The 27,464-nt window shown below is 45.3% G+C and overlaps 1 protein-coding gene across 1 annotated transcript in view; it reads right to left on the reverse strand.

Moving 5' to 3' along the window:
- KIF26B (kinesin family member 26B) overlaps nt 1-27,464 on the reverse strand; it is a 506,655-nt gene that overhangs the window by 96,915 nt on the left and 382,276 nt on the right. The window contains exon 6 of the mRNA XM_019920589.3: nt 4,610-4,816. Coding sequence (XP_019776148.1) covers nt 4,610-4,816 — 207 coding nt within the window. The remainder of the gene's footprint in view (nt 1-4,609; nt 4,817-27,464) is intronic.

The following is a 27,464-nucleotide window of genomic DNA, read 5'->3' on the forward strand; positions in this document are numbered from 1 at the left end:
CATGCCGCGGAGCGGCTGGGCCCGTGAGCCATGGCCGCTGAGCCTGCGCGTCCGGAGCCTGGGCTCTGCAACGGGAGAGGCCACAACAGTGACAGGCCCGCGTACCGCAAAAACAAACACCAAAAAACAAAACAAAAAACCCAGCCTTTTCTTTCTTTCTCTCTAGATACATTCAATGTATACACTATTAATCACCATTGGTCAGTATGTTACAATGGGTGGTCTCCAGCCTGTTATGTGTCTCATCTCCAATGTGATTATTACATCCTTAGACAGAGGCCAGTCTCTTGGTAACGTTTTGTATTTCCCCATTAACACCCAATACAGCACTCTGCAAATGATAAGAAAATAAATTTTGTGAACCAACTTGGGGGTCTGGGAAATCTCTCTGGTTAGTCTCTGAGGCTTTCACAGCAGCAGGAGGACAGAATCACTCGCCGTGTGCTGCACCTTCCTTTCTCCCTCAGCACCAGAGTCAGATCTGGAAGCATTCAGAGGACGTGCAAACCCGGGGCTCAGTGGGCATCGGAGCAACGTGCCTCCCAGTGGGAATCTGAGGACGGCAGCCTCGGCACTGAATGTGGTTATTCAGCTCCAGGTTGCAACAACACAATGAAGCTAAGTGTTCGAAAATCAATGTTCTCTCCCGAACCGAAACTGAAAAACCACACTCCTAACAACTGTCAGTTGTTCTGGTGATGGCCTCAGCAGCTCTGCTGGGGGCTCCTCCTGAACGAAGTGGGTGGCAGGATGAGGCTGCGGTGGGGACCACAGGATCTGTCTCACCCCCAGGGCCTAGGCAATGAGAGTCCGGAGCTAAACCCTGAGACTGAGGTGGAATCTTGATGGAATTTGCTGAAGGTGCCTCTGCAGAGCCAGGAGAAGTTATCACCAAATGAACTCTGCCTTCCTCAGACATAAAGTGAGATGGGGGTTAGGAGGCTGAGAGCCCACCTTGAGCCATACATAAAACAAAGTGTATTAGATTCAAGGTCAGCAAAGAGAAAGATGGTTGTGTGTGGACCACATCCACGCACATTACTGAATCACCCGTCCAAAGGCCTGAGGACAGAGAGAAACGGGAGCAGCCTCACGGGCACAGGGTGGGCAGGCCTCCCCTTGCAGAATTCTTGCCCAGTGTCCACTGAGAAGAGAGGGGTCAGCAACATGTCCATCTGGTGTTTGTTAGCTGACAATGGCCCCTGGAGGCCCTTTGCTGTCTTTCCCCTTGAGCCTAGAGAAGCAGGAGCCTTCCCAAGTGGACGCCACAGGCAGGGCTGGGCGTGCAGGAAGCCTGTTACCCACCGGCAGGACTCAGTCCTGCTGCCCACCCTTCCTGGTGACGATGGAATGTTTGTGTTCCCCATACCCCCCACCAAGTTCATATGTTAAAACTGAATGTCCAATGTGATGGTATTTGAAGGTGGGGCCTTCGGGAGGTGATTAATCATGAGGGTGGAGCCCTTGTGGAGGGGATTAGTGCCCTTATAAAAGAGGCCCCAGAGTCCTCCCTGGACCTTCCACAATGGACGTAGTGAGAAGACATCTGTCTATGAATCAAGAAGGGGCCCTCACCAGATCCTGAATCTGCCAGCTCCTTGATCTTGGACTTCTAACCTCCAGGACTGTAAGAAATAAATTTCTGCTGCTTATAAGCTACCCAGTCTGTGCTGTTCTGTTAAGGAAGTGAAAATGGACTAAGACACCTCCCCAAAGCCAGAACCAGCAGAGGTATGCCCCAGCAATGGGCAGCTGGTGACCGCCGAGGCCACTAGAGGGTACTGAGTGTGGCTTATAAGGAGGATGTCCTTAAAGACCGGGTAAAAGCAAAGTTCATGACCGCCTTGGGTCACGGTGGTTGCTGCTGCCTCACAGGCCAACAACAGGGGCCTGAGAGCAGAGGCCCATTCTATACGCTTTCCTGCTTTCCTGCTTCAGAGGCTCAGAGGGTGCTCCTTCACAGGGGCTGAGGCTGAACACGCTGGCAGCATGATGTTACTATTAACAATGACAACAGCATGGTAAAAACAGTAGCATTCGTTGAGCGCTCACTGTGTTCTGCCTCTGCTCTAAGCACCTCATGCGCATCCACACAGTGAATCACAGCAGCCCAATGAGGCCCGTTTTGAACTTGTCTTCATTTTATGGATGAAGACGCTGAGGCCCAGAGAGGTAGAGTGACTTGCCCAAGGACACACTGCTAGTAACTAGTGGATAAAATGGCGAGAGGGCAAAGATACAACACCATCCTGAGCAGGACGCAGATTGGTTAACAGGAAGACTCCAGGACAGATGTCCACTCAAGAAAGAGTCTGTGAATGAGAGACTGAATTTTTGAATCTCAGTTTCCTTGTCTGTAATGTGAAAACAGCACTACCTCCCTTTTCAATACCACAGAATTCCAGGAAGAGTAGAATGGGTTAATGTATATGAAACTCCTTGAAAACTACAAATTTATATAGAAATGTAATTTATTATATTGGAAATGTAACAAAAGCAAGCATTCTGAAGCGATAGCAACTGCAAGAGTGAGCACATGAGCTCTGGAACCAAGTGTGAAGTGTAAGCAAAGACTAGCAATAAAAATGGCTCCCTTTTCCGGAATAAATCTAAAACTCATTAATAGTCCACACTTAATTTAGGGTTTGCTTTGGAATTCTTACGACTTAGGGAGATTCGCTTTTGAAAAGTTTTAACTGTGTTAATTAAATTACTTGTAGGCCATTTATTAGACCCAATGTCAGGGTTAGACTAGTGAGCCCACTGGGTGGTACAACACACAAAAAAATGTAACGAGGAGAAAAACTACAGAACTTATTCATAGAGTACTTTGTCTTCTCATGGTAAAACTCTTTGGGAAAACCACACGCTTAGCTTGCTAATGAATGGAGCCTATAATACGTGCTAAGTGCCTATGGTGTCTGTGTGAACATCGCTACTTCCTATACTCAGATACCACATGGAGGAAATTAGCAAGAGCTGCAAATGGTACCCATCAGCACCTTGTCTTCAGGTTCTGCTCTAGGCTATTGGTTACCCGAGTGCACACTGTTTTGTTTAAGTCTTGGGAAGTGCTGGAAATTTATCAGGAAGATGCAGGTGTCTGATGCCAAAATGCAGGCAAAGTAGGCCACTGTACACCTATAACCTGGGTTATAGATGTCTACTAGACGATCCAGTTGCACCAATTCATTGCAGATGAATTGCACCAGATGGTGTAAGTGAATCTTCTAGTACACATCTGTTCTACTGGGATTGGTTCCAGGAGCCTTGGTTAAGGAATCTTGGCACCCTGGTCCCCCAAGAAGCCTCCAAATTATACTCATAACAGACTAACAAAAATGGCCACAATTCTCCACCCCTCCCTGTGTATGTGCCCCTTGCAATGTGACTTCGCAGCTCCTCCAATCGAGAGACAGAGCCTCTCCCCCACTCCTCGAATTTGGACCAGTCGCATTCAGCAGAAGTGATGATGTGTCAATTCCGAGCCTAGACCTCAAGAGGCCTGCAAGCTTGGATCCTCTCGTTGCCTTGAGAGCAAGCCCAAGACAGCCTGCTGGTTGATAAGAGACAACATGGAACACAGACCAGGTGAGCTGGCCAAGCCATTCTGGACCAGCCTAAAACTAGCCAACCCTCCAACATGTGATAGCATCCAGCCAAGATCAGTAGAGCTGCCGACCCAACCCAGAGCTGATCACTGACACACAGGTGAGCTGAGCTAGGAGCAGAGGAATGCTCAGCTGACCTCCAGACTCATGAGCAATAATAAATGCTTATGGTTTTAATCCAGTAGGCTTAGGGTGGTTTCCAATGCAGCAATAGCTAACCAACACACCAGCTCTCCCCAGCCTCTCTTCTTCCTCTCCGCTCCCCTGACGCAGGCCACAAGACTGCACGTCAGCCTCAGTTTCCCTGCCTAGCCCTCCAGGTCCTCAGTAGGACTTGCCCTCTCTGGAGCCCTAGAACCCTGCCTAATTCTTTTCTTTTTCTAAATTTTTTTTTGATGTGGACCATTTTTAAAGTCTTTATTAAATTTGTTACAATATTGCTTCTGTTTTATGTTTTGGTTTTTTGGCCAAGAGGTATGTGGGATCTTAGCTCCCTGACCAGGGATCGAATTGGAAGGCGAAGTCTTCACCACTGGATCGCCAGGGAAGTCCCAAACCCTGCTAATTCTAACCCAGCTCCTTGAAACATCTTTTCCCTTCTTACATGCTCACACCCAGAAGCCCAGGCAGGAGTGGGGTCTTAATGGACCAGTTGCCAGCATCTCGATGCAGCTGTACCCGACACTTCCAATTCTGCCTGCTCTCTTCCTGCTTCTGTTTGCCATTCACTGATTGGCTCTCTCTTCCTTCTCTCCAAGAGTATGTTTTGTTGAAATCCTGGCACAACAATCCTGCCCAAGGTGTGACACCAGCGATTCAAAAGGACTGAACTATTCAATGGAACTCAAATTGGCTTCCGAAAGTTGTTGTGTAGACAGTGGAAGTGACCCATCAGGGTGCTCTGGAACATACCCTCCCAGCTCATGGGTCCTAGTGAATAGTTAAAGCTTCTTGAAACTAATCAATATTGCCTGAGCCTGAGAAGGGGTTGTACCCACCTGAGAAGCATCTTGTGGAAAAACTGCATCAAAGGCAAACATCTTAGGAGGAACTTGATTCCCTCTCTTTTGGAAGGCATTTAGACCTCCACATGTCAGGGGGTCATACAAGGTGATCTGCTTCTTTCGTGGGTCCACCTTTAAGAAAGAGCTGGATTCCGAGGTATCGCGAGCCAACGTGGAACAAACGCGAAGCATGACTTTCACCTGTTAAGAAACAAAAGCAGGAAATGACAGGGATTAAGACAGTTGGATACTTTATGATGGAGCACCTTTACGTACTCCGGAGACACAAGTATACGTGGCAGCATGGAATCTTCTCGTGACAAATTATGATAAAATGCACAATGAATTAGCAACATAACCCTCAGCGGGTCATGGGAAAACTCAATTGATTTATAATTACCAGGTAGAATATTTTGATACGTCTGTTACTTTATTACAGAACTGGCACATCATGTTCTTTGTCTTCCTGTTAATATAAATAGAAAATTAACTGTACCCAGGTGGCCCAATTACTTAGATGAAAAGGTAATCTGGACTGCCAAGCTTTGGGGGGGCTGGTGTAGTTCCCTTGAAGCTCACAGATCAATAAACCCTGTACATAAAAGTTAGCTCCGTAATTTACTCCTTGAGTCTTGCCCGTCAGGACTCTTAGAGACAAAAACCCACAGTTATTAGTGTCATCATTAGAAGCCTGTGAAACGGCCTGTTTTTAATGGCCAGCATTTGAAATGTGTGCCAAGGGGCAACAGTGATAAAAGACTTGTTTGAAACATGTTATTTGGGATCCCATTAAGTGAGTGCAGAGAAACGATCGTTTCAAGGGATGAAAGTGCGTCTCTGTGGGAAACAGGCAGCAGTGCCCCTTTAACCCACCTCCTAAGTCATTGAACATGGACATTTCTAGGGCTCAGCCCCGCTCAGCCCCACCCCGGGGCCGCGTGGGGTACTTGTGGAAATGAACTGCTTGCCCTAGAGTTCTGAAGTGAGCAGAAGTCAAGTTGAAGTCACACACACGGTTCTAGAGGCTCAAATCCCGGGGAAATGGCCAGCATTTGCTCCCTTACCAGCTCTTTGTTACTGCGTTGCTACTTCACCTACTCGATGAGCCAGGCACTGAGCTAGGCACTGGGGATGCAGAAGACACATAATACATAGAGGAGCAGGGCACACAGACACAGAGACAGGAGATTTTTGTAATACGATGTGGCAAATCCTGATGCTATATTCAGGGTTATTTTTAAATTCCTCTCTGTGTCATGCCCTCTTCATCCAATCAATGTTCAGGCCTGAAGAAATCTCAGTCATGCAATTTTGGGGAAAGGGATTGTAAAATTTTACATAAAGGATTTCAAACATACAGAAATGCTCAGAGAATAATCTACACTGTGCATACCGAGTGAGGTCACCCTCCTGCTTATCTCAGCTGTGTCTGCTGAGGCATGGGAACTCATCTGCAGTGGGCAAAGCTGAAAGGTAAAGAATTCCTAGGGCACTGGACTCACCGGATGGGCTTGCACCGTGTCCCAGCTGGGCTTGTTCTTATCACTTAAGAATAGTACTCAGGTGTGGATCCGGAGGCCGGGGAGGGGGCGGGTGTCATAGTGGAAGGTTGGCAGGAGGCTGACCCCTCAAGGTGCAAATCTTGGTTTTCTCTCTGAGGTCATACAATGGTACCTGCCTTTTCCTGAGGGTCTATTGTGTGCTAAGGCTGTGCTGTTATCTATGGTATCTTATTGAATCCTCCCAACAGGCCAGTGCATAGGCGTCCAGATTTTATAGATGAGAAAACAGATGCTACAGAAATTGCGGGTGGTAAGGCTAGGCTCTGATCCCACCTCTGACTCCAAAACCCATACTTTTTCCATTATGCCAAGTATTGCCTCCTATACACAGTCAAACTTCTTGGAGCCTCAGTTTTCTCACCTGTATATTAGGGACAACATCACCTATCTCATGGGACTGTTGTGGGAATGAAATGAATTGACATGTGAAGTGCTGAGCACAGGGTAGGTGCCTGATTCCTTTTTCTCCTCCTCTTCTCTGTATTGCCACAATCTGAATCACGATATCCTAGCATTTTCCAATCACGGTGTGAATGTTAAGGTTTTAGAACTCCTTGCCCTGGACTCAAAAACAGGATGCCATGGGGGAATCACTGCAGAAGGAGCTGGGTATTAAGTGCTGGGCCTTAAAAAGCTCCTGTTAGGGGCTTCCCTGGTGGCGCAGTGGTTGAGAGTCCACCTGCCGATGCAGGGGACACAGGTTCGTGCCCCGGTCCGGGAGGATCCCACGTGCCACGGAGCGGCTGGGCCCGTGAATCATGGCTGCTGGGCCTGCGTGTCCGGAGCCTATGCTCTGCAACGGGAGAGGCCACAGCAGTGAGAGGCCCGCGTACCATAAAAAAAAAAAAAAAAAAGCTCCTGTTAGTAAAACCCGTCAAGTCTCACACATAGTCATTGCGTGTATGACAATGACCATCACTTCTGTCTACATTCCATTCTGGCAATTTTCTTGTTCACCATGAATGTCTCCAATCTTATTTCAGTTCCATTCATTACTACAGATTTGCCCCACTTACACAGCAGGTGTGCTAACAGCATGTATTCAAAGTGCAACTTTTGGTAGGTGTCTGGGCCCTCTGGTCTTTCTTTTTTTTTTGCGGTACGCAGGCCTCTCACTGCTGTGGCCTCTCCCGTTGCGGAGCACAGGCTCCGGACGCGCAGGCTCAGCGGCCATGGCTCACGGGCCCAGCCGCTCCGCGGCATGTGGGATCTTCCCAGGGCACGAACCCGTGTCCCCTGCATCGGCAGGCGGACTCTCAACCACTGCACCACCAGGGGAGCCCCCCTCTGGTCTTTCTGTAAGCAAACCTCCTAGCCCAGCCCCTGAACACTACAAGTCAAGGATGATGCAACCCCAGGCAGAACTGATGGGGTCACATGGCCCACTGCTTTTCTATTTCACAACTTTGCATGCAATTTCTGAGTAACTAGAGGTGCTGAATGTACAATATGAACTAAGCCAGGCAAGGGCCCGCAAGGAGAAGCAGCACAGAAGGGGCTGGATCAGTGAGTCATTTGTCCAGGGGGAAGGCTCCTGAATCTTAATGAACTTCTGAGCCTGCAGTTCAATTTCTGCAGAGAGGCTGCAGATCCCAGCTTCTGGTCTGACCAAGGAGATATGCAGCTCTTTAAAAAATCCACTGAATTCCGGGCTGAGGGAAATGCCACACTCCATTCTCTCCTTTGTAATTCATTTAAATAAATGGATAATTTTTTTCCCCTTAAAGGAAGGAAATTGGGTTTCTCTGCTTCGTTTCTTTGTGTCATTATTCCTTGAGCCCAGCACTGCACTTCCTGCTAATCCTCTGTAACTAAAGTGCTTAGGAGATACCACTTGTGATCAAGAAAGTCTCCCGACTTCTTGCCAGGAGTTTGTGCTTTTGTTGCAAACACTGGTAGGTTTTTGGCAACATGTACGTCAACCCTCCCTCTGACTGCTGCCCTGGGTAGAGGGTACCCACAGCTGTCAACGTGCATAGCCTTCTCCCCAGCTCTCAGGGTCCAGGGGACTGTCACTATTTTAGGCCCAGCAGCAGAGGAGCTAGAGAGGCCCAAAGTGGGGGAGCGTGGGCCTGACGCCCTGACTCTCTGGGACTAGCTTAGCACGTCACCTACCAAAGCTCTCCCTGGTTGACAGCCCGCTTTGCCGCAGTTATCTAATTATTCAGTGGATGGGGGCAGACAGCGGTTGCTCCAGGCAGCACTTGTCTTCCTGTCCTGCTCATTAATCACCCCAGCGCCTCCTACTGGATGGCCTGATGGAGAGCGGATACGTGAGACTCGCAGAGCTTTGCGCCTGAACTGGACAGACTCTCCATCAACATGGAGCAGCGCCGGCTGCCACAGCCTTCGGCGCAGCCCACTGACAGGCAGATCCGCCCACGTGGTCAACCAGACTCCCCCCCCCCCCGCCCCCGTCCTGAGGCTCAGTGCACAAGCGCACGGTTGAGGACCAGGGAGGTTCCTCGCTACCTGTCTCTCTACCCCCAAGCTGTCCGGCCACAGGCTCTCTTCAGACTATATGGCCCAGGAGGGCTGGGGGCAAATTTGACCATCCGAAGAGTCCCTCACCAGTCAGAGAAAGACTACAGACGATGGTGGGGTAGTGGGACACAGAGAGGACACAGCCATCCTCAGTATCAGAATTATCTTTACTTTCCACATCTACTCTTAAGTTCCTAAAACACATCTGGAAATGGTTCTCCAAGGCACACAGAGGCATGTGAGATGGGTTCACCCAAATCTGCCAGCAGGAAGCATGGTGGGGCAAGTAGGGCGGGTGAGACCATCAGAAGGGATTCTAGACCCAAAGGAGCCATCTCCCGAGACAGAACAGCCAAACCGCAGAGCCAGGGGAGCACTGACAACTCAGGCCGGTGTCCTGTGTCCCTCTCGCTGAGGCAGAGTGGCAGCGATGGTGACACTGAGACTCCCGGTGATGCGTGTAAGCCACGTAAACACCCACCGTCCCGTCTCTCAAGGGCGATTTAGCCTCAGATGAGCGAGAGCGAAGCCCAGGCGAGAGACTGAGCTGACGTCCAGCCCTGCCTGATGACAGCGACGGGGAAGGCCGAGGCAGTGCCGTGCTGCCCTCAGCGCAGCCCAGGAAGCCTTCCTTGGTTTCTACGTATGTTTGGATGGGATTCAGCTCTTGAGGGGGAAAAAAGGAGGGATAACAAAAGGGTCCATTGTACCTAAAGTACACCTCCTTTCTTACAGGTTCCAGGTGTGATGGGCACTGCCTGCTAGGAGCCAGGAGACTGGGTTCTTATCCAAACACCACCACCATGGTGTGGCTGTTCACCTAAGGCAGGGGCCTTGGTTTCCTTATCCCTAAAGTGGGCCAGCTGTGTCACCTCCCTTGCAGGACAGGTGTGAAGAAATAAAGAAATAAAGACAGACTCTAGAGCAACATACAAGTATAAAATATCATTCTTCAAAGAAAAAAGGAAGGGAGGAAAAAAAAGAATGAATTCATATTCTTCAAACCAACTAGTATAAAGTAGACTTTCTACATCAAATTAATAGCATTAGAAGCCTTTCTCCAAGGCTTAATTTTTTTAATTAAAGGAAAAAAAATATTTAATGAACATATATATCCACAGTGACGAGAGACAAAGAATAAAATATCCTCCTTCTTCCTCCCCCTGCCCCAAATTAAAGAATATACAGTCTACCGACATCTTCTGTAAAGGGGAGTAATCCATGTAAAATGTGATCTGAGGCTCTAAAAGCTAATGAGGTATTGACCTTATTTTATTCCCTTCTTTTCTGTCTTGATCACACGTGATAGATGTACTCACATTGTCTACTTATGGTACATTAGCCACTTCAGGAAAATTCTCCAACCATTCCAAGTAAGATGACTGAAGAGACAGGAACCTTAAACAGTGTATACTTCTCCATATGTATTCTTCTCAACACACTCGCTTTTCTGATCTACCAAGAAATGCAGCAACCTTCCATATTCTTCTATGCTTAGGACATTCTGACAAATCTATTGTAAAAGATTTTTACAATAGTGCCAATTTCTAAAACACACTGCAAGTGATTAAGGGTGTGACTTTCCAGCCAATATTTAAAGAGTGGTTTCCTCCTTATAACATAATGTAAGATTCTATTGCTAATCCACCACTGGCACACTGAAACCCACAAATATGACGTTCTTTCCCCCTTTTGATTTGCCAAATGTGCGTGCTTAACCTGATACGAGAGACAGGCAAAGATGTTTTGTAAAGAAAGAAATTAGAATTGGGTTTTAGAACAGGATAAAGTTTAAACTTTCTGGTAAAGTTTCTAGAAATAATCTGCAATTACTTTTTCTAAAGGAAGATCTTGATGATTTCATGTGCCTGAAAGCTTCCAGAAGTTGTTTTTCTTTTTTTTGCGGTACGCGCAGGCCTCTCCCTGCTGTGGCCTCTCCTGTTGCGGAGCACAGGCTCCGGATGCGCAGGCTCAGCGGCCATGGCTCATGGGCCCAGCCGCTCCGCGCCATGTGGGATCTTCCCAGACCGGGGCACGAAATCGCGTCCCCTGCATCGGCAGGCGGACTCTCAACCACTGCGCCACCAGGGAAGCCCTTCCAGAAGTTTTTAAGGAGACCATGGAATCAAATTCCAAATAGTAATAATCTTGGAGGTCTCAAATAACTCCAATACTGGGAAGTCCAGGGAGCACCAAGCAGGTGTGTGCTCCCTACATTTACAGAGGGAGCTTTTCAACATTACGTTACAAAGTCATTATTCCATCGAAACATAGTTACTGTTACAGAATCACAGGGTCACACTGAGGGACTCCAGAGATTCTAGGCACAGTTGAGTTGTTAGTTACAGAACAAAATCGGAGTGCATTTCTTTGCATAAAACCACAGTAATAATCCTACATGACATATTCGAAGACCACAGGCTAATCTTCACCTGGAGGTCCAGAGCCGTTGGATCCAGTGCTGAGTTTGGGGGGTAGAGGGCAGACTTCAGGAGGCTGAGGGCACTCCGGGCCTGTTTGGGGGCAGCATCTGCCCCGTGTTGATAAAATCAATCACTCAGTAGAGGATACTCAAGTGACTTGTCCAAAGCCAGTTGCCTGGCAAAGGTGAAAGGGCAGTGGCCCCTGACCCACTCCTCCTACAGAGTGTGTTCTGGGTCGGAGCCAAAGAAAGAGCGCTGTCCTCCCACCAAAGCCAGCAGGGCTTGAACCTCTCCCACCTGGGGCTGGGCCCGCACTGAGCCACCTTTACAGAGATGGGGGGGGGGACTGTCGCTGCACTGTGGGTGGCTGGCTTCTCAGAGGTACCAGTGGGTAAGCTCATGTGGTACCAGACAGAAAATAATGAGCAGCGACGCTATCAAGAGGAAAGATTTACGTTATTCAAAGCCAGGCTGGGAAAGGAGACAAGTGGTGGCATAATAGAGCTAAGTGTGGGAGAACATGTGCGAGACCAGAAACGGGGCCATAATGAGAGGTGCTCCGCGAAGAAGCGCTTCGGGGAGTGGGGATGGGAGATTCCCTGACGCCCTCCATCACCAGCATCTGTCACCAGGCAGCCATCAGGGGACCACAGTGCTGGAAGGAGGGAGAACGAAGCCAGGGGACAAGCCCTTCCTGTGAGGCTCATGGCCGGGCAGCCTTCGGGAGCGGGGCCCCTTACACCAATTAGCAGGTTGGGAAAAATCTGGCCAGGATTCGAGGAGGGAGATGGGCACATTTCAGGGGCTAGTCTGTCAGCAAGGACAGCGACTCTGACAGCAGCCTGTTAGAAAAGGCCCCATCTCTTAGTTCAGTGCTAGGATACTTATTTTAAATGGATAAGCTGTTTAAATATACATCCTGGGACTTCCCTGGTGGCCCAGTGGTTAAAGCTCTGTGCTCCCAATGCAGGGGACCTGGGTTCGATCCCTGGTCAGGGAACTAGATCCCACACACCGCAACTAAGAGCCCGCACGCCACAACTAAAAGATCCCGCATGCCACAACTAAGACCCGGCACAGCCGAATAAATGAATAAATACATATTAAAAAAAAAAAGCTACATCCTAAGACACAGGCATTCTCTGTCAAGTGGGATGTGGGATTCTGACCCTCTCCAATATTAAGAACGCTCACTGTCTGAGTGTCCTCCCTCTGACCACGTGGAGCACAGCCTGGAGTTTCGGAGCACATGCTCTGGAGACCCACTGCCTGGGTTTGAGTTCTGGTTGTACCTTTTACGGATGTGCATCTGTGGACAAGTGACTTAATCTCCCTCAAGCCACATCTAGAAAGATCATGAACTTCGAAGTCAGGACGTCCTGGCTCTTACAAGCTGTGTGACTAGCAACATATTATTTTAACAGTTTCCTCAACAATAAAATGGAAATAATAGCCCCTATCTGGAGGGCTTTATAAGATTATTAAGCAAATAATCATGCGGAGTACTTGGCACAAAGTAGGTCCTCAATAAATAAGTTACCATCACACTGAGCCCTCATTCATGACAGTGCTGTACGAGCCAGCGTTCTCAGGAATCTAGCAGATGATCTCCGCTCTCCCAGCTCTCCCTTTAACCACCTTTGACCTGGGAGTGCAGAAGACCTAGTCACTAGATTCTTAATCGTTTGTGCCCATAAGAGAGAGCTAGAGAGAGAAAGCATCATCTCACCATACACTACAGAGCTGAGGCTGCAAGGCTTGCCCGAGGCCGCCCAATCTGTATAGAGTTAGCTTAGGTCTTCCAACTGCCACCCACTCTCTCTGATGCCCGATTTTTGGTAAATCCTGGGTAAGTGACAAATGGAGATTTTTCTGAATACTGGGTAGGAAAACTATTGTGGTTAGTTTCTGGTGATTGTGGTTATTTTATCTTTGGAAATACCCATTCAAAAGATAAAAGATCAGGGAAGAAATTGTTGAGAAAAGCAGCCATGGGCACTCCTTAAATTAGAGTTCTTTCAGGTGGAGTCAGTTTGGATTTGGGCACTAATAAGTTAATAAAGGGCCCATTTACTGTAAAGCTCGCTCATGGGTTACGACTGGAGAGCTAACTAATAGAGCTGTTGTTAAATCACGAGCATTCAAGAAACGCTGCATCTGCTGATGCCAGCTCGTCTGTCACCAAAGATGCTGTTCAGCTTGGCCACCAGCAGGGCCAAGGGAAAGCTGTTTTTCTTTTCTGCAGCCCAGTTTATTATAAATATGAAGACTTCAGCTTGCTAACCTGACACTTGATTTAGTGTCTTCTGTCCCTCATTACTGGGTTCTCCTTGGTCCCAGGAATTGCACTATCCCACTGCTTCTGGCCTTTGACCTAGATAAATAACACCCAGAACTCTGAAAATAAGTCAAATCGCCCGGTCAGGGGAGTATCCAGAAATACTAGCTACCAGGTCCACCATGGAATTTAGTGAAGCGCCATAGTTATCTAAATGAAAAAGGCAACAGCTGTGATCATCTAATAATTAGCTATGTATGTTGCTGGCATTCATCACTTCAGTCCATTTTCTTTATAAAACTGTCACTTAGGAACACTGTCCATGCTGCTCCCAAGTTCCATCACATATGTGCATCTCTCACGGGATGATAATTTTATTCCTGGCAGCACTCCGTATGGATGAGACCTGAGTAGAACCTAGGGGTGCCAGCATGAGCCCGGGTTCTCAGTGCTTCCTGGGGACAGATGTCAGGTAAGCCAGCACAGAACCCCCTCAAGCTCAGCACTGAGGTTTCTCCAGGCCCACAGGACTGCACGCTTGGTGTTGGGAGAGAAGACGTCCTTCTCCAGGCCCCCAGGGGAGGTCGGGGTCGATGCAGGGGACCGAGTCCCCTCTTGGAAAAGTCCCCTCCTGGAAAAGCCGTGGGCGTGATGCACACTCCAGGACTGGGCTGTTTCTCCAGCCTGCAACTCTGCAGCCCTAGTTCTAGGAAAGAGAAGAAGGAGGGACTTGTCCTGGTAAGAAAAAGCACCTGAGGGATCTTTAGGGCCAAGAGGTTGAAATCTGGAACAGTCTTAGCTGGCATTCAGGGTAAATGTAACTTTCATTGAAGCCTGATGTACTCAATGGATGGCCATGCCCAGCTCCACATTCTCTTGACCTTCTCACACTAAGAGAGGGAAAGGAGAGGGAAGAAGGAAGCAGGAGGAAGATGTGACGCCAGTACCTCGGTCCCCAAACCCTGGACCCTTAATGAGTCTTAGAGACTTTCATTCTCATTCAATAAAAAAGATGAAGAGAGTTCAATCACAGCAACACTAGCCACAATTACTCCAACGCTTTCGCTGTGAGCTCCTCCGAACGGCCTCCCTACTCAGAAGTGCATCTGTCCAATTCCACTGAACACGTATGAAACGCACAGTATGCACAGAGCCGGGCCAGGGCCGAGCAAGGGAGGCACAGGCGGAGGTGGGAGGGTGAGGAAAGTCAGAAATACGTAGAACAGAAAAGGGAGAAGGTGGCATTTCCATTTCAGATTACTTTATTTTCAGGTTTTAGGCTTCGAACCAAAGCAACCTGAACTCTCGGCTTAGCTCCAAAGAGCCCCGAGCGCATGCTGCCTTCTTGTTGGAAGAACTCGATGGGATCTGATCGACCTGGGCAGCCCCTGGAGGTGAAGGACATGCTGACAAGAGGAGGAGGGTGACGGAAGCCCAGTGGGAGGCAAAGGGGCAAATGCTAATGAAAATCTCCCACCACCTCTGGCCAGAGGCAGACCACTGACCCCCTCTAATTCCCTTAACTGGCTCTACCTTGGCAGGGAAGCCCTCGCTGGCAGCAGGACGCAGGTTCGAAGCAGAATGGTAAATTCTAATGTGGAGGATTATTTGGAGGACATGTTTTCTCCTTATTTTCTTAAAATGTGTGTATGAAGAATCAGATGGAGTTTGGGGAGAGAAGTACCAAGTAAATGTGAGATTTACCTCATTGCAGTCTTCTCCAGCGTGATTATATTAAGAATTGAAAAAAAAAAAAACCCCAACAAATTCAGGTATATGCCCATAATCCAACAACAGTAATCCTCCTTGCCCAGAAGCCTGGGCCTGGGGAAAGGGCCTGGGAGGGGGGGCATCACTCCTGTGGCTGAAGGGCTTCAGCGACCTTTAATGAAAGACACTCGATCAATCAGGCGTACTCCTGCATTTGAGAACTGAAAAGCCATCCTAGCGTGCTGTGTCTGAAGCAAACGTCAGAAGCATTTATCATGTTCTGGGATGGAGGGTCTGAAGCTACAGCTTGCCAAACTATGAAAGTGAACTTCACTTAGGTCCCACAAATACCCTCGACAGGCCCTTTGGCATCGTGTGGAATCAGCTTTTCCTCAAAGATCAGAACGCGTGGGGGAGCTTGATCATGGCTCTGTAGAATGGACACCGCCACGGGGCTCTGTTACTGGGAGGTATCACCATGATAGAACTTTGTTCCTGGGCTCCAGCTTACATAGGGCTGTTTTATCTTGCCTTCTAGGTGAACCCACAAACTTCCCTCTTTGTATTTCCAAGGAGCCTGAACTGCTGTCCCCTCAACAGATCATGGTACACAGTTAATCTTGTTTAGACTTAGAAACCTCAGGTTAGAAGAAATTTGCCCAAGGGACACGGACTGGACAAAGCAATGACCAGTGACTCTCCTAGACTCCTGGCCACTCCCCAACTAGTCTAGTGGGGAAACACCCAGAGCAGGAATCAGAAAGCCTCCATCCATTCATTCCTTCAACATCTGTTGAGCACGTCTCAGTCTGAGCCAGGTACCATGACAGGCTCTGTGGTTACAGAGCTTAAAAACCAGCTGTTGTCTTCAAAGGGCTTAGTGTATCAGGTGAGATAAAAAGTGTACCAGGTGGTACAAAAGAGCTTTGTCCTGGGAAACCATGAGGACCCAGTTGGGAGGGGACATTTCCAGTAGGGGAGCAGGGCCAGGAAAGGTTTCCTGAAGATGATCCATGAGACCTGGAAGAGGAGTCAGGGTCAGCTAGGCACCTAAGGCAGGGTGCGGGCACCCAGGCAGAGGGAGCATGTGGGCAGAGGCTGACTGGTGTGTTGGAACCTGCAAGTAGCTATGGGGATTTGAGTCAAGTGTCTCATCTTCTCTGTGCCTCGGTTTCCTCATCTATAAAGTGGAGGTGGTAATAATGCCTACACCTCATGGAAACTCTTATGGGGATTACATGAGCTGATGCACGTGAAGCTCTTGGCAAAGAGCCTGGCACACAGTAAGGGCTCAGTGACTATTGTTTTATGATTTCACTCTGATGCTGTTTAGGGTGGGCAGGGTGGAGGAGGGGTAAGAAATTCGACTGCAAAAATAGGTGGATGTCAGACTGTGGAGAGACTTCCTTGCCAAACTAAAAACTTTGTACTTAACTGGGATAATGGGGAGCCATTGAAGGACAGAGAAGGAAAGTAACTGGGAGGTTCCCATCCCTCTGCAATAGAACAACAGCTCTGTAGTCCCGATTTCTCCATCTGTAAACCAGTGTTAACACCACCACCAACTTTCTTCCACTGTGGGGTGTTACAAAAGTTAAGGAAGAGAGTGTTTATGTAACTAGCACTTTAATAGCGTAGCATTTTAGACGTGCTGACCACTTGTTCAACGAGTCTACTGCGAGGCTTGTGTAAATGGCAACTCTGTGCAGAGTCAGGAGTCTGCTGTATGCGTGTGAACTTGGTGCTAGAAGCAGCCACGTTACCTGACAAGGAGAATAATGAACCAGTCAACCAACAAATAAATATTTATTAAAATGCCAGTGAGGAAGGCACCCTCCTTACCTAGGAAAGCAAAGTATGCCAAAACATTTGCATTCAGGGAAAGAGCCAGACAGATCTGCTTCAGAACTCTCAAGAAGAGAGCGCTTGCTGTACGGTAGTTGTTCATAAAGCCACAGGACGTAGACTGCTCTGTTCTACCACGGAACAGACTGTGTCGGTGGTTGTTAGGGAACTACCTGACAGAAAAGAACATCTCTTTTCTCCCTAGTAGAGGAGAATCCGCAGCCTTCGCTCCTCCACCCTTGGGATCATGTATTAGCTCACCTATTGGACATTACTCTGTCCTGCAGCTGATTCATGCTCCCAGTCAGTGACTGGGTTTCTATCAATCACACAAGGGACACAACACAGATTCTTTTCTTTAAAAACTTGTATGAGGCAATTGGCCACCAGCTATGGTCTCCCTTGGCACATTTTTGTTTTCAGTAACCACGTTCCTGGGAATTGATTTCATATAAGCATGCAAGGTGAAGCTCATGTCTTCTTACTTACAAACAGCAAGCTAGAGACTTCCCTGGTGCCACAGTGGTTAAGACTACGAGCTCCCAATGCAGGGGGCCCGGGTTCAATCCCTGGTCAGGGAACTAGATCCCACATGCGTGCCGCAACTAAGAGTTCACATGCCACAACTAAGGAGCAGGCGAGCAGCAACTAAGGAGCCCGCCTGCCACAACTAAGACCTGGCACAACCAAATAAAAAAAAAAAAACTAAACGAAATTGGTTTTTTAAAATAAATAAATAAAGAGGATACTCAAAAAAAACAAAAAAACCAGGAAACTACTCAAACTTAAACTACTTGTTGAAACACAGATTTCTGGCCACACCTCCACCCCCCACAGAGTTTCTGATTCAGGAGGAAGTCTGGGGTGGGACTGAGAATCGGCATTTCCAGCAAGTTCCTGCTGCTGCTGCTGGTCTGGGCCTCACACTTGGAGAACCACTGCTCAGGAGGTATGTTGGCTTCATCCTCATGGAATATTTCCTTCAAACTCCATTGTGGATCAAAAACACGACTGATGTGAATGTTAAATCCAAGGAAAATGACAGTCTTATTAGTTTTAAATACTCTGGGAGCTAAAGAAAGAATGTTTCTGTGCTGTCAAAATAAAACTGGCTTCTGATTCTATTCCATATTTCTCCTTGAGGAAAAGTTCTAAAGTGAAATAAGATAACTGCTAACCTAGGGAAGGATCAATAGGTTAAGGAACTTTCTACTAAAAGTAGCCCAAATCTTGCATTTATACTTATTTGTTCTGTAGCTTTTTTACCCTATAGCTTTTTTTTAATATAAATTTATTTATTTATTTATTTATGGCTGCATTGGGTCTTTGTTGCTGCACGCGGGCTTTCTCTAGTTGCAGCGAGTGGGGGCTACTCTTCATTGTGGTGCGCGAGCTTCTCACTGCGGTGGCTTCTCTCGTTGCAGAGCATGTGGTCTAGGCATACAGGCTCAGTAGTTCTGGCTCGCGGGCTCTAGAGTGCAGGCTCAGTAGTTGTGGCACATGGGCTTAGTTGTTCCGCAGCATGTGGGATCTTCCCGGACCAGGGATCGAACCCGTGTCCCCTGCATTGGTGGGTGGATTCTTAACCACTGCGCCCCCAGGGAAGTCCCCCCCCCAGGCTTTTATTACTGTCACGGAAGCATAAGCTTCCCACAACAAAATCCAGACCAACTCTTCCTATAAGTTCTTTTATTTCCCTCAAACAAGCAATTATTTGGGATCTTATTAAAATTATACTCATAAAGAAATCAACATGAAAGGAAGTCAGCAATCGTTCTGAGACCATTTTTCCTTCTGGAGAACACGGCCCTGGCTCTGCAATGTGTGTGACTCTATGGGTATGAGTGTGGATGAGTGTGAGTATATCTGAGGATGATGTTTAACACTTTCACTGAACAATTTCTAGAATCAAAAAGCATGTGTGGTTGGGTAGAATGGTCAATATTTATTTCATGTGGAAAACAGTTATTAAAATCTGAAGACTTAGGGTAATTTCACCAGGGAAGGATCCTCTGCTTCCGGATCACAGTTCGTCCAGAACATTGCTTGAATTTGATGGAAGTGTTTCAGAATAAACCAGTCACCAAAAACATGTAACACTCACTGGGTGGGGCAGAGGAAATGCAAATTTTGCTTTGTTGGGTAGGTGAAAACCAGCGACCTTCCAGCCAGTTTATCCAGCTTTGACGCCCTCAAAGTGAGGATGATGATATAACCCAGATCCAACTTGAATCCCATTTAGGTACCAGAAGATCTCATTATAATACTATCTACCTATAACACAGACCAGATGGCAATGGGCCCTCGGGCAGCATTAGAGAAAGCTCTAGTGAACTCTACTTAGAATGAACTGATTTAATAAACTCTCATGCATGATAAAAAAAAAACCATTCATCTGTAAAAAGGGAGTAAATGAGACTATGGTGAATTTCCCCCAGAAGACTGAGTGTAGGGTAGAGGTGTCTGGGTAGGACATGATGGTGGCAGCTAAGAGAGAGACTTAGGTGGCCGAGCCCAGGGGCTGATACAAAGATCTGGCAGTTACAAATGGCAGTTATGTTCTAGGCAAAAAACTCATTTTCAAATTTGTAAGACTATGAGTGCCTTGAAGTAGAGCCTGCATCTCGTTTATCTTCACATCCTCAGTATCACTGATACTGGGTGCCTTTCACCCAGTTGGAGCTCAATTCTACCGTAAGGTTTTAATTTGAGACTTAGAAATGAGAGATGGAAGTATTGGGAAATGGAATCTTTCCTGGGAAGGCTCTGGATGCAGGTGCAAAGGAAAATAAAAGACGATAGGAAGGAAGAGGAAGACTTTTCTATAAATAATAATAACAAATTAGGTCAGGGTTGGAAATGTTTTTAAAGCAACCTGCTCAGATTCTAAACTCTTGCTTCTTCTGTTTCTAGGGGGTGGGTAGGAGGTGGTAGTTATGCTGACTGGGAGGTGGGGGTGTGTCTGAATTTACAAAATATACGGACGTAAGTGCATTCTGACTGCTGGACTCTCTGAGGGACACTGTGGGTGTGTAGGGGTTTTGGGGAGCTGGTGGTGGTGGAGAATGCTGTTGACCCTTTTGCTCAGTGCCAGCTCTTGCAAGTGGTTTCAATTTAACAAGCCTCTCTTGAGGACTTACCTCTGCCTCGCTCTTTGCCAAATCTCCCAGCTACCCTGTAAGGTAGGCCTTTTATTGTCATAGAAGAAATAGGTTCAAAGGAGCAAAATGGCTTCCCTAAAATCTCATAGAAATAAGCAGCAGAAACAGGATCAAACCCAGCTCTGGGTGGAAGTCATATACATTTTCCTCTCTACCACAATTGCTTCCCTGGGAAGACAAGGCAAGAGGGCTAATACAAACTCTTTAGGTCAAGCCCAACCTAGAGCATGTAAACTGTACACCAAACAGACTTTACACTGAATATATTTATGGCTGCTTTGGCAGGTTTTGTGGGACTCCCTAAAGCCATTTTTTCCCCTTGTACTGCTGTGGCTCGACAGGCTAAAACATATTTCAGCACTTTAAAAAAGCACAGGTGGGAGACTGGTTCAAGAGGGTGGAGTAGAAGGACGTGCACTAACTCCCTCTTGTGAGAGCACCAGAAGCACAACTAACTGCTGAACAGCCATCGACAGGATACTTGAATCCCATTTAGGTACCAGAAGTACCTAACTCACCAAAAAAGATACCCCACATCCAAAGACAAAGGAGAAGTCACAATGAGATGGTAAGAGGGGTGCAATCACAATAAAATCAAATGTCATAACCGCTGGGTGGGTGATGTACAAACCGCAGAACACTTATACCACAGAAGTCCACCCACGGGAGTGAAGGTTCTGAGCCCCACGTCAGGCTTCCCAACCTGGGGGGCCGGCAACGGGAATAGGAATTCCCAGAGAATCAGACTTTGAAGGCTAGTGGGATTGGATTGCAGGACTTTGACAGGACTGGGGGAAACAGAGACTCCACTCTTGGAGGACATACACAAAGTAATGTGTGCATCAGGACCCAGGGGAAGGAGCAGTGACCCCATAGGACACTGAACCAGCCTTACCTGCTAGTGTTGGAGGGTCTCCTGCAGATGCGGGGTGGGGAGGGGTGGCAGTGGCTCACCATATGGACAAGGACACTGGTGGCAGAAGTTCTGGGAAGTACTCCTCAACATGAGCCCTCCAGGAGTCTGCCATTAGCCCCACCAAAGAGCCCAGGTAGGCTCCAGTGCTGGATCACCTCAGGCCAAACAACGAGGAGGGAGGGAACTCAGCCCCATCCATCAGGAGACAAGCAGATTAAAGTTTTACTGAGCTCTGCCTACCAGAGCAACACCCAGCTCTACCCACCACCAGTCCCTCCCATCAGGAAGCTTGCACAAGTATCTTAGATAGCCTCATCCACCAGAGGGCAGACAGCAGAAGCAAGAAGATCTACAATCCTGCAGCCTGTGGAAAAAAAACCACATTCACAGAAAGACAGACAAAATGAAAAGGCAGAGGACTATGTACCACATGAAGGAACAAGATAAAACCCCAGAAAAACAACTAAAGGAAGTGGAGATAGGCAACCTTCCAAAAAAAGAATTCAGAATAATGATAGTGAAGATGATCCAGGACCTTGGAAAGAGAATGGAGACAAAGATCGAGAACATACAAGAAATGGTTAACAAAGATCTAGAAGAATTAAAGAACAAACACACAGAGATAAACAAAACAATAACTGAAATGAAAAATACACCAGAAGGAATCAATAGCAGAATAACTGAGGCAGAAGAATGGATAAGTGACTTGGAAGACAGAATGTTGGAATTCACTGCCACAGAACAGAATAAAGAAAAAAGAATGAAAAGAAATGAAGGCAGCCTAACAGACCTCTGGGACAAGATTAAGTGCACCAACATTTGCATTATAGGGGTCCCAGAAGGAGAAGAGAAAGAGAAAGGACCCGAGAATGTATTTGAAGATATTATAGTTGAAAACTTCCCTAACATGAGAAAGGAAATAGCCACCCAAGTCCAGGAAGCACAGAGAGCCCCAGGCAGGAAAAACCCGAGGAGAAACATGACAAGACACATAGTAATCAAACTGACAAAAATTAAAGACAAAGAAAAATTGTTAAAAGCAACAAGGGAAAAATGACATATAACATACAAGAGAACTCCCATAAGGTTAACAGCTGACTTCTCAGCAGAAATTCTATAAGCCAGAAGGGAGAGGCACATATATTTAAAGTGATGAAAGGGAAGAACCTACAACCAAGATTACTCTAGCCAGCAAGGATCTCATTCAGATTCCACGGGGAGAAACCTAAAGCTTTACAGACAAGCAAAAGCTAAGAAAATTCAGCACCACCAAACCAGCTCTATAACAAATGCTAAAGGCACTTCTCTAAGTGGGAAACACAAGAGAAGAAAAGAACCTATAAAAACAAACACAAAATGATTAAGAAAATGGGAATAGGAACATACATATTGATAATCACCTTAAGTGTGAATGGATTAAGTGCTCCGGCCAAAAGACACAGGTTTGCTGAATGGATACAAAAACAAGACCCATATATATGCTGTCTACAAGAGACCCACTTCAGACCTAGGCACACAGACTGAAAGTGAGGGGATGGAAAAAGTTATTCCATGCAAATGGAAATCAAAAAAAGCTGGAGTAGCAATATGCATATCAGATAAAATAGACTTTAAAATAAAGAATGTTATAAGAGACAAGGAAGTACACTACAAAATGATCAAGGGATCAATCCAAGAAGATATAACAATTATAAATATATATGCACCCAATAGAGGAGCACCTCAAAACATAAGGCAAATGCTAACAGCTATAAAAGAAGAAATTGACAGTAACAAAATAATAGTGGGGTACTTTAACACCTCACTGACACCGATGGACAGATCATCCAGACAGAAAATTAATAAGGAAACACATGGTTTAAATGACACAATAGAACAGATAGATTTAATTGGTATTTATAGGACATTCCATCTGAAAACAGCAGATTACACGTTCCTCCCAAGTGCACATGGAACAAGCTCCAGGACAGATCACATCTTGGGTAACAAATCAGGCCTCAGTAAATTTAAGAATATTGAAATCATATCAAGCATCTTTTCTGCCCACAAAGCTACGAGATTAGAAATAAATTACAGGGGGAAAAAACCCATAAAAAAAACAAACCCATGGAGGCTAAACAATACGTTACTACATAACCAAGAGATCACTGAAGAAATCAAAGAGGAAATCAAAAAATACGTAGAGACAAATGACAATGAAAACACGAAGATCCAAAACCTATCGGACACAGCAAAAGCAGTTCTAAGAGAGAAGTTTATAGCAATACAATCCTACCTCAAGAAACAAGAAAAATCTCAAATAAACAATCTAATCTTACACCTAAAGGAACTAGAGAAAGAAGAACAAACAAAACCCAAAGTTAGTAGAAGGAAAGAAATCATAAATAACATAGCAGAAATAAATGAAATAGAAACAAAGAAACAACAGCAAAGATTAATAAAACTAAAAGCTGTTTCTTTGAGAAGATACACAAACTTGATAAACCTTAAGTCAGACTCATCAAGAAAAAGAGGAAGAGGACTCATATCAATAAATTTAGAAATGAAAAAGAAGTTACAATGGACACTGCAGAAATACAAAGCATCATAAGAGATTACTACAAGCAACTCTATGCCAATAAAATGGACAACCTGGAAAAAAATGAACATATTCTTAGAAAGTATAACCTTCCAAGACTGAACCAGGAAGGAATAGAAAATATAAACAGACCAATCACAAGCACTGAAATTGCAACTGTGATTAAAAATCTTCCAACAAACAAAAGCCCAGGACCAGATGGCTTCACAGGCAAATTCTCAAACTCTTCCAAAATACAGCAGAGGGAGGAACATTCCCAAACTCATTCTATGAGGCCACCATCACCCGGATACCAAAACCAGACAAAGATGTCACAAACAAAGAAAACTACAGGTCAACATCACTGATGAACATAGATGCAAAAATCCTCAACGAAATACTAGCAAACAGAATCCTACAGCACATTAAAAGGATCATACACCATGATCACATTGGGTTTATCCCAGGAATGCAAGGATTCTTCAATATATGCAAATCAATCAATGTGATTAACAAATTAACAAATTGAAGGAGAAAAACCATATGATCATCTCAATAGATGCAGAGAAAGCTTTCAACAGAATTCAACACCCATTTATGATAAAAATCCTCCAGAAGGTAGGCATAGAGGGAAGTTTCCTCAACATAATAAAGGCCATATATGACAAACCCACAGCCAATATCGTCCTCAATGGTGAAAAACTGAAATCATTTCCATTAAGATCAGGAACAAGACAAGGTTGCCCACTCTCACCACTCCTATGCAACATAGTTTTGGAAGTTTTAGCCAGAGCAATCAGAGAAGAAAAAGAAATAAAAGGAATTCAAATCGGAAAAGAAGAAGTAAAACAGTCACTGTTTGCAGATGACATGATACTATACATAGAGAATCCTAAAGATGCTACCAGAAAACTACTAGAGCTAATCAATGAATTTGGTAAAGTAGCAGGATACAAAATTAATGCACAGAAATCTCTTGCATTCCTACACACTAATGATGATAAATCTGAAAGTGAAATTAAGAAAACACTCCCATCTACCATTGCAACAACAACAACAAAATATCTAGGAATAAATCTACCTAAGGAGACAAAAGATCGATATGCAGAAAATTATAAGACACTGATGAAAGACATTAAAGAGGACACAAACAGATGGAGAGATATACCATGTTCTTGGATTGGAAGAATCAACATTGTGAAAATGACTATACTACCGAAAGCAATCTACAGATTCAATGCATTCCCTATCAAACTACCAATGGCATTTTTCACAGAACGAGAACAAAAAAGTTTCACAATTTGCATGTAAACACAAAAGACTCCGAATAGCTAAAGCAATCTTGAGAAAGAAAACAGAGCTGGAGGAATCAGGCTCCTGGACATCAGACCATACTACAAAGCTACAGTAATCAAGACAGTATGGTATGGAACAAAAACAGAAATATAGATCAGTGGAACAGGATAGAAAGCCCAGAGATAAACCCACGCATATATGGTCACCTTATCTTTGATAAAGGAGGCAATAATATACAGTAGAGAAAAGACAGCCTCTTCAATAAGTGCTGCTGGGAAAACTGAACAGCTACATGTAAAGGAATGAAATTAGAACACTCCCTAACACCATACACAAAAATAAACTCAAAATGGACTAAAGATCTAAATGTAAGGCCAGACACTATCAAACTCTTAGAGGAAAACATAGGAAGAACACTATGAGATAAATCACAGCAAGATCCTTTTTGACCCACCTCCTAGAGAAATGGAAATAAAAACAAAAATAAACAAATGGGACCTAATGAAACTTCAAAGCTTTTGCACAGGAAAGGAAACCATAAACAAGACGAAAAGCCAACCCTCAGAATGGGAGAAAATATTTGCAAATGAAGCAACTGACAAAGGATTAATCTCCAAAATTTACAAGCAGCTCATGAAGCTCAATATCAAAAAAACAAACAACCCAATCCAAAAATGGGCAGAAGACCTAAATACACATTGCTCCAAAGAAGATATACAGATTGTCAATAAACACATGAAAGAATGCTCAACATCATTAATCATTAGAGAAATGAAAATCAAAACTACAATGAGATATCATCTCACACCGGTCAGAATGGCCATCATCAAAAAATCGACAAACAATAAATGGTGGAGAGGGTGTGTAGAAAAGGGAACCCTCTTGCACTGTTGGTGGGAATGTAAATTGATACAGTCACTATGGAGAACAGTATGGAGATTCCTTACAAAACTAAAAATAGAACTACCATACGACCCAGCAATCCCACTACTGGGCATATACCCTGAGAAAACCATACTTCAGAAAGAGTCATGTACCAGAATGTTCACTGCAGCTCTGTTTACAATAGCAAGGACATGGAAGTAACCTAAATGTCTATCAACAGATGAATGGATAAAGAAGATGTGGCACATATACACAATGGAATATTACTCAGCCATAAAAAGAAATGAAATTGAGTTGTTTGTAGTGAGGTGGATGGACCTAGAGTCTGTCATACAGAGTGAAGTAAGTCAGAAAGAGAAAAACAAATACTGTATGCTAACACATATATATGGAATCTAAAAAAGAAACAAAAATTGGTCATGAAGAACCTAGGGACAAGATGGCAATAAAGACGCAGACCTACTAGAGAATGGACTTGAGGATACGGGGAGGGGGAAGGGTAAGCTGGAACAAAGTGAGAGAGTGGCTTGGATATATATACACTACCAAATGTAAAACAGATAGCTAGTGGGAAGCAGCCGCAGAGAACAGGGAGGTCAGCTCGATGTTTTGTGACCACCTAGAGGGGTGGGATAGGGAGGGTGGGAGGGAGGGAGATGCAAGAGGGAGGAGATATGGGGATATATGCATATGTATAACTGATTCACTTTGTTATAAAGAAGAAACTAACGAACCATTGTAAAGCAATTATACTCCAATAAATATGTTAAAAAAAAATCTCCCAACAAGCAAAAGTCCAGGACCAGATAGCTTCACAGGTGAACTCTATCAAACATTTAGAGAAAAGCTAACACCCATCCTTCTCAAACTCTTCCAAAAAATTGCAGAGGAAGGAACACTCCCAAACTCATTCTATAAGGCCACCATCACCCTGATACCAAAACCAGAGAGAGATACTACAATAAAAAGAAAATTACAGACCAATATCACTGATGGATACAGATGCAAAAATCCTCAACAACATACTACCAAACAGAATCCAACAACATATGAAAAGTATCATACACCATGAGCAAGTGGGATTTATTCCAGGGATGCAAGGAATCTTCAATATATGCAAATCAATCAATGTGATACACCATATTAACAAATTGAAGAATAAAAGCCATGTTATCATCTCAATAGATGCAGAGAAAGCCTTTGACAAAATTCAACACCCATTTATTATAAACACTCTCTAGAAAGTGGGCATAGAGGGAACCTACCTCAACGTAACCAAGACCATATACGACAAACCCACAGCCAACGTTGTTATCAATGGTGAAAAACAGAAAGCATTTCCTCTAAGATCAAGAACAAGACAAGAATGTCCACTCTCACCACTATTAATCAAAATAGTTTTGGAAATCCTAGCCACGCAATCAGAGAAGAGAAAGAAATAAAAGGAATTCAAATTGGAAAAGAAGAAGTAAAACTGTCACTGTTTGCAGATGACATGATACTATACATACAGCATCCTAAAGATGCTACCAGAAAACTACTAGAGCTAATCAATAAATTTGGTAAAGTTGCAGGATACAAAATTAATTCTCAGAAATCTCTTGCATTCCTATAAACTAGCAACAAAAGATCAGAAAGTGACATTAAGGAAACAATTCCATTCACCATTGCAACAAATAGAATAAAATACCTGGGAATAAACCAACCTAAGGAGGTCAAAGACCTGTACTCA

Source organism: Tursiops truncatus, chromosome 1, assembly GCF_011762595.2.
Source record: "Tursiops truncatus isolate mTurTru1 chromosome 1, mTurTru1.mat.Y, whole genome shotgun sequence".
Classification (NCBI taxonomy): domain Eukaryota; kingdom Metazoa; phylum Chordata; class Mammalia; order Artiodactyla; family Delphinidae; genus Tursiops; species Tursiops truncatus.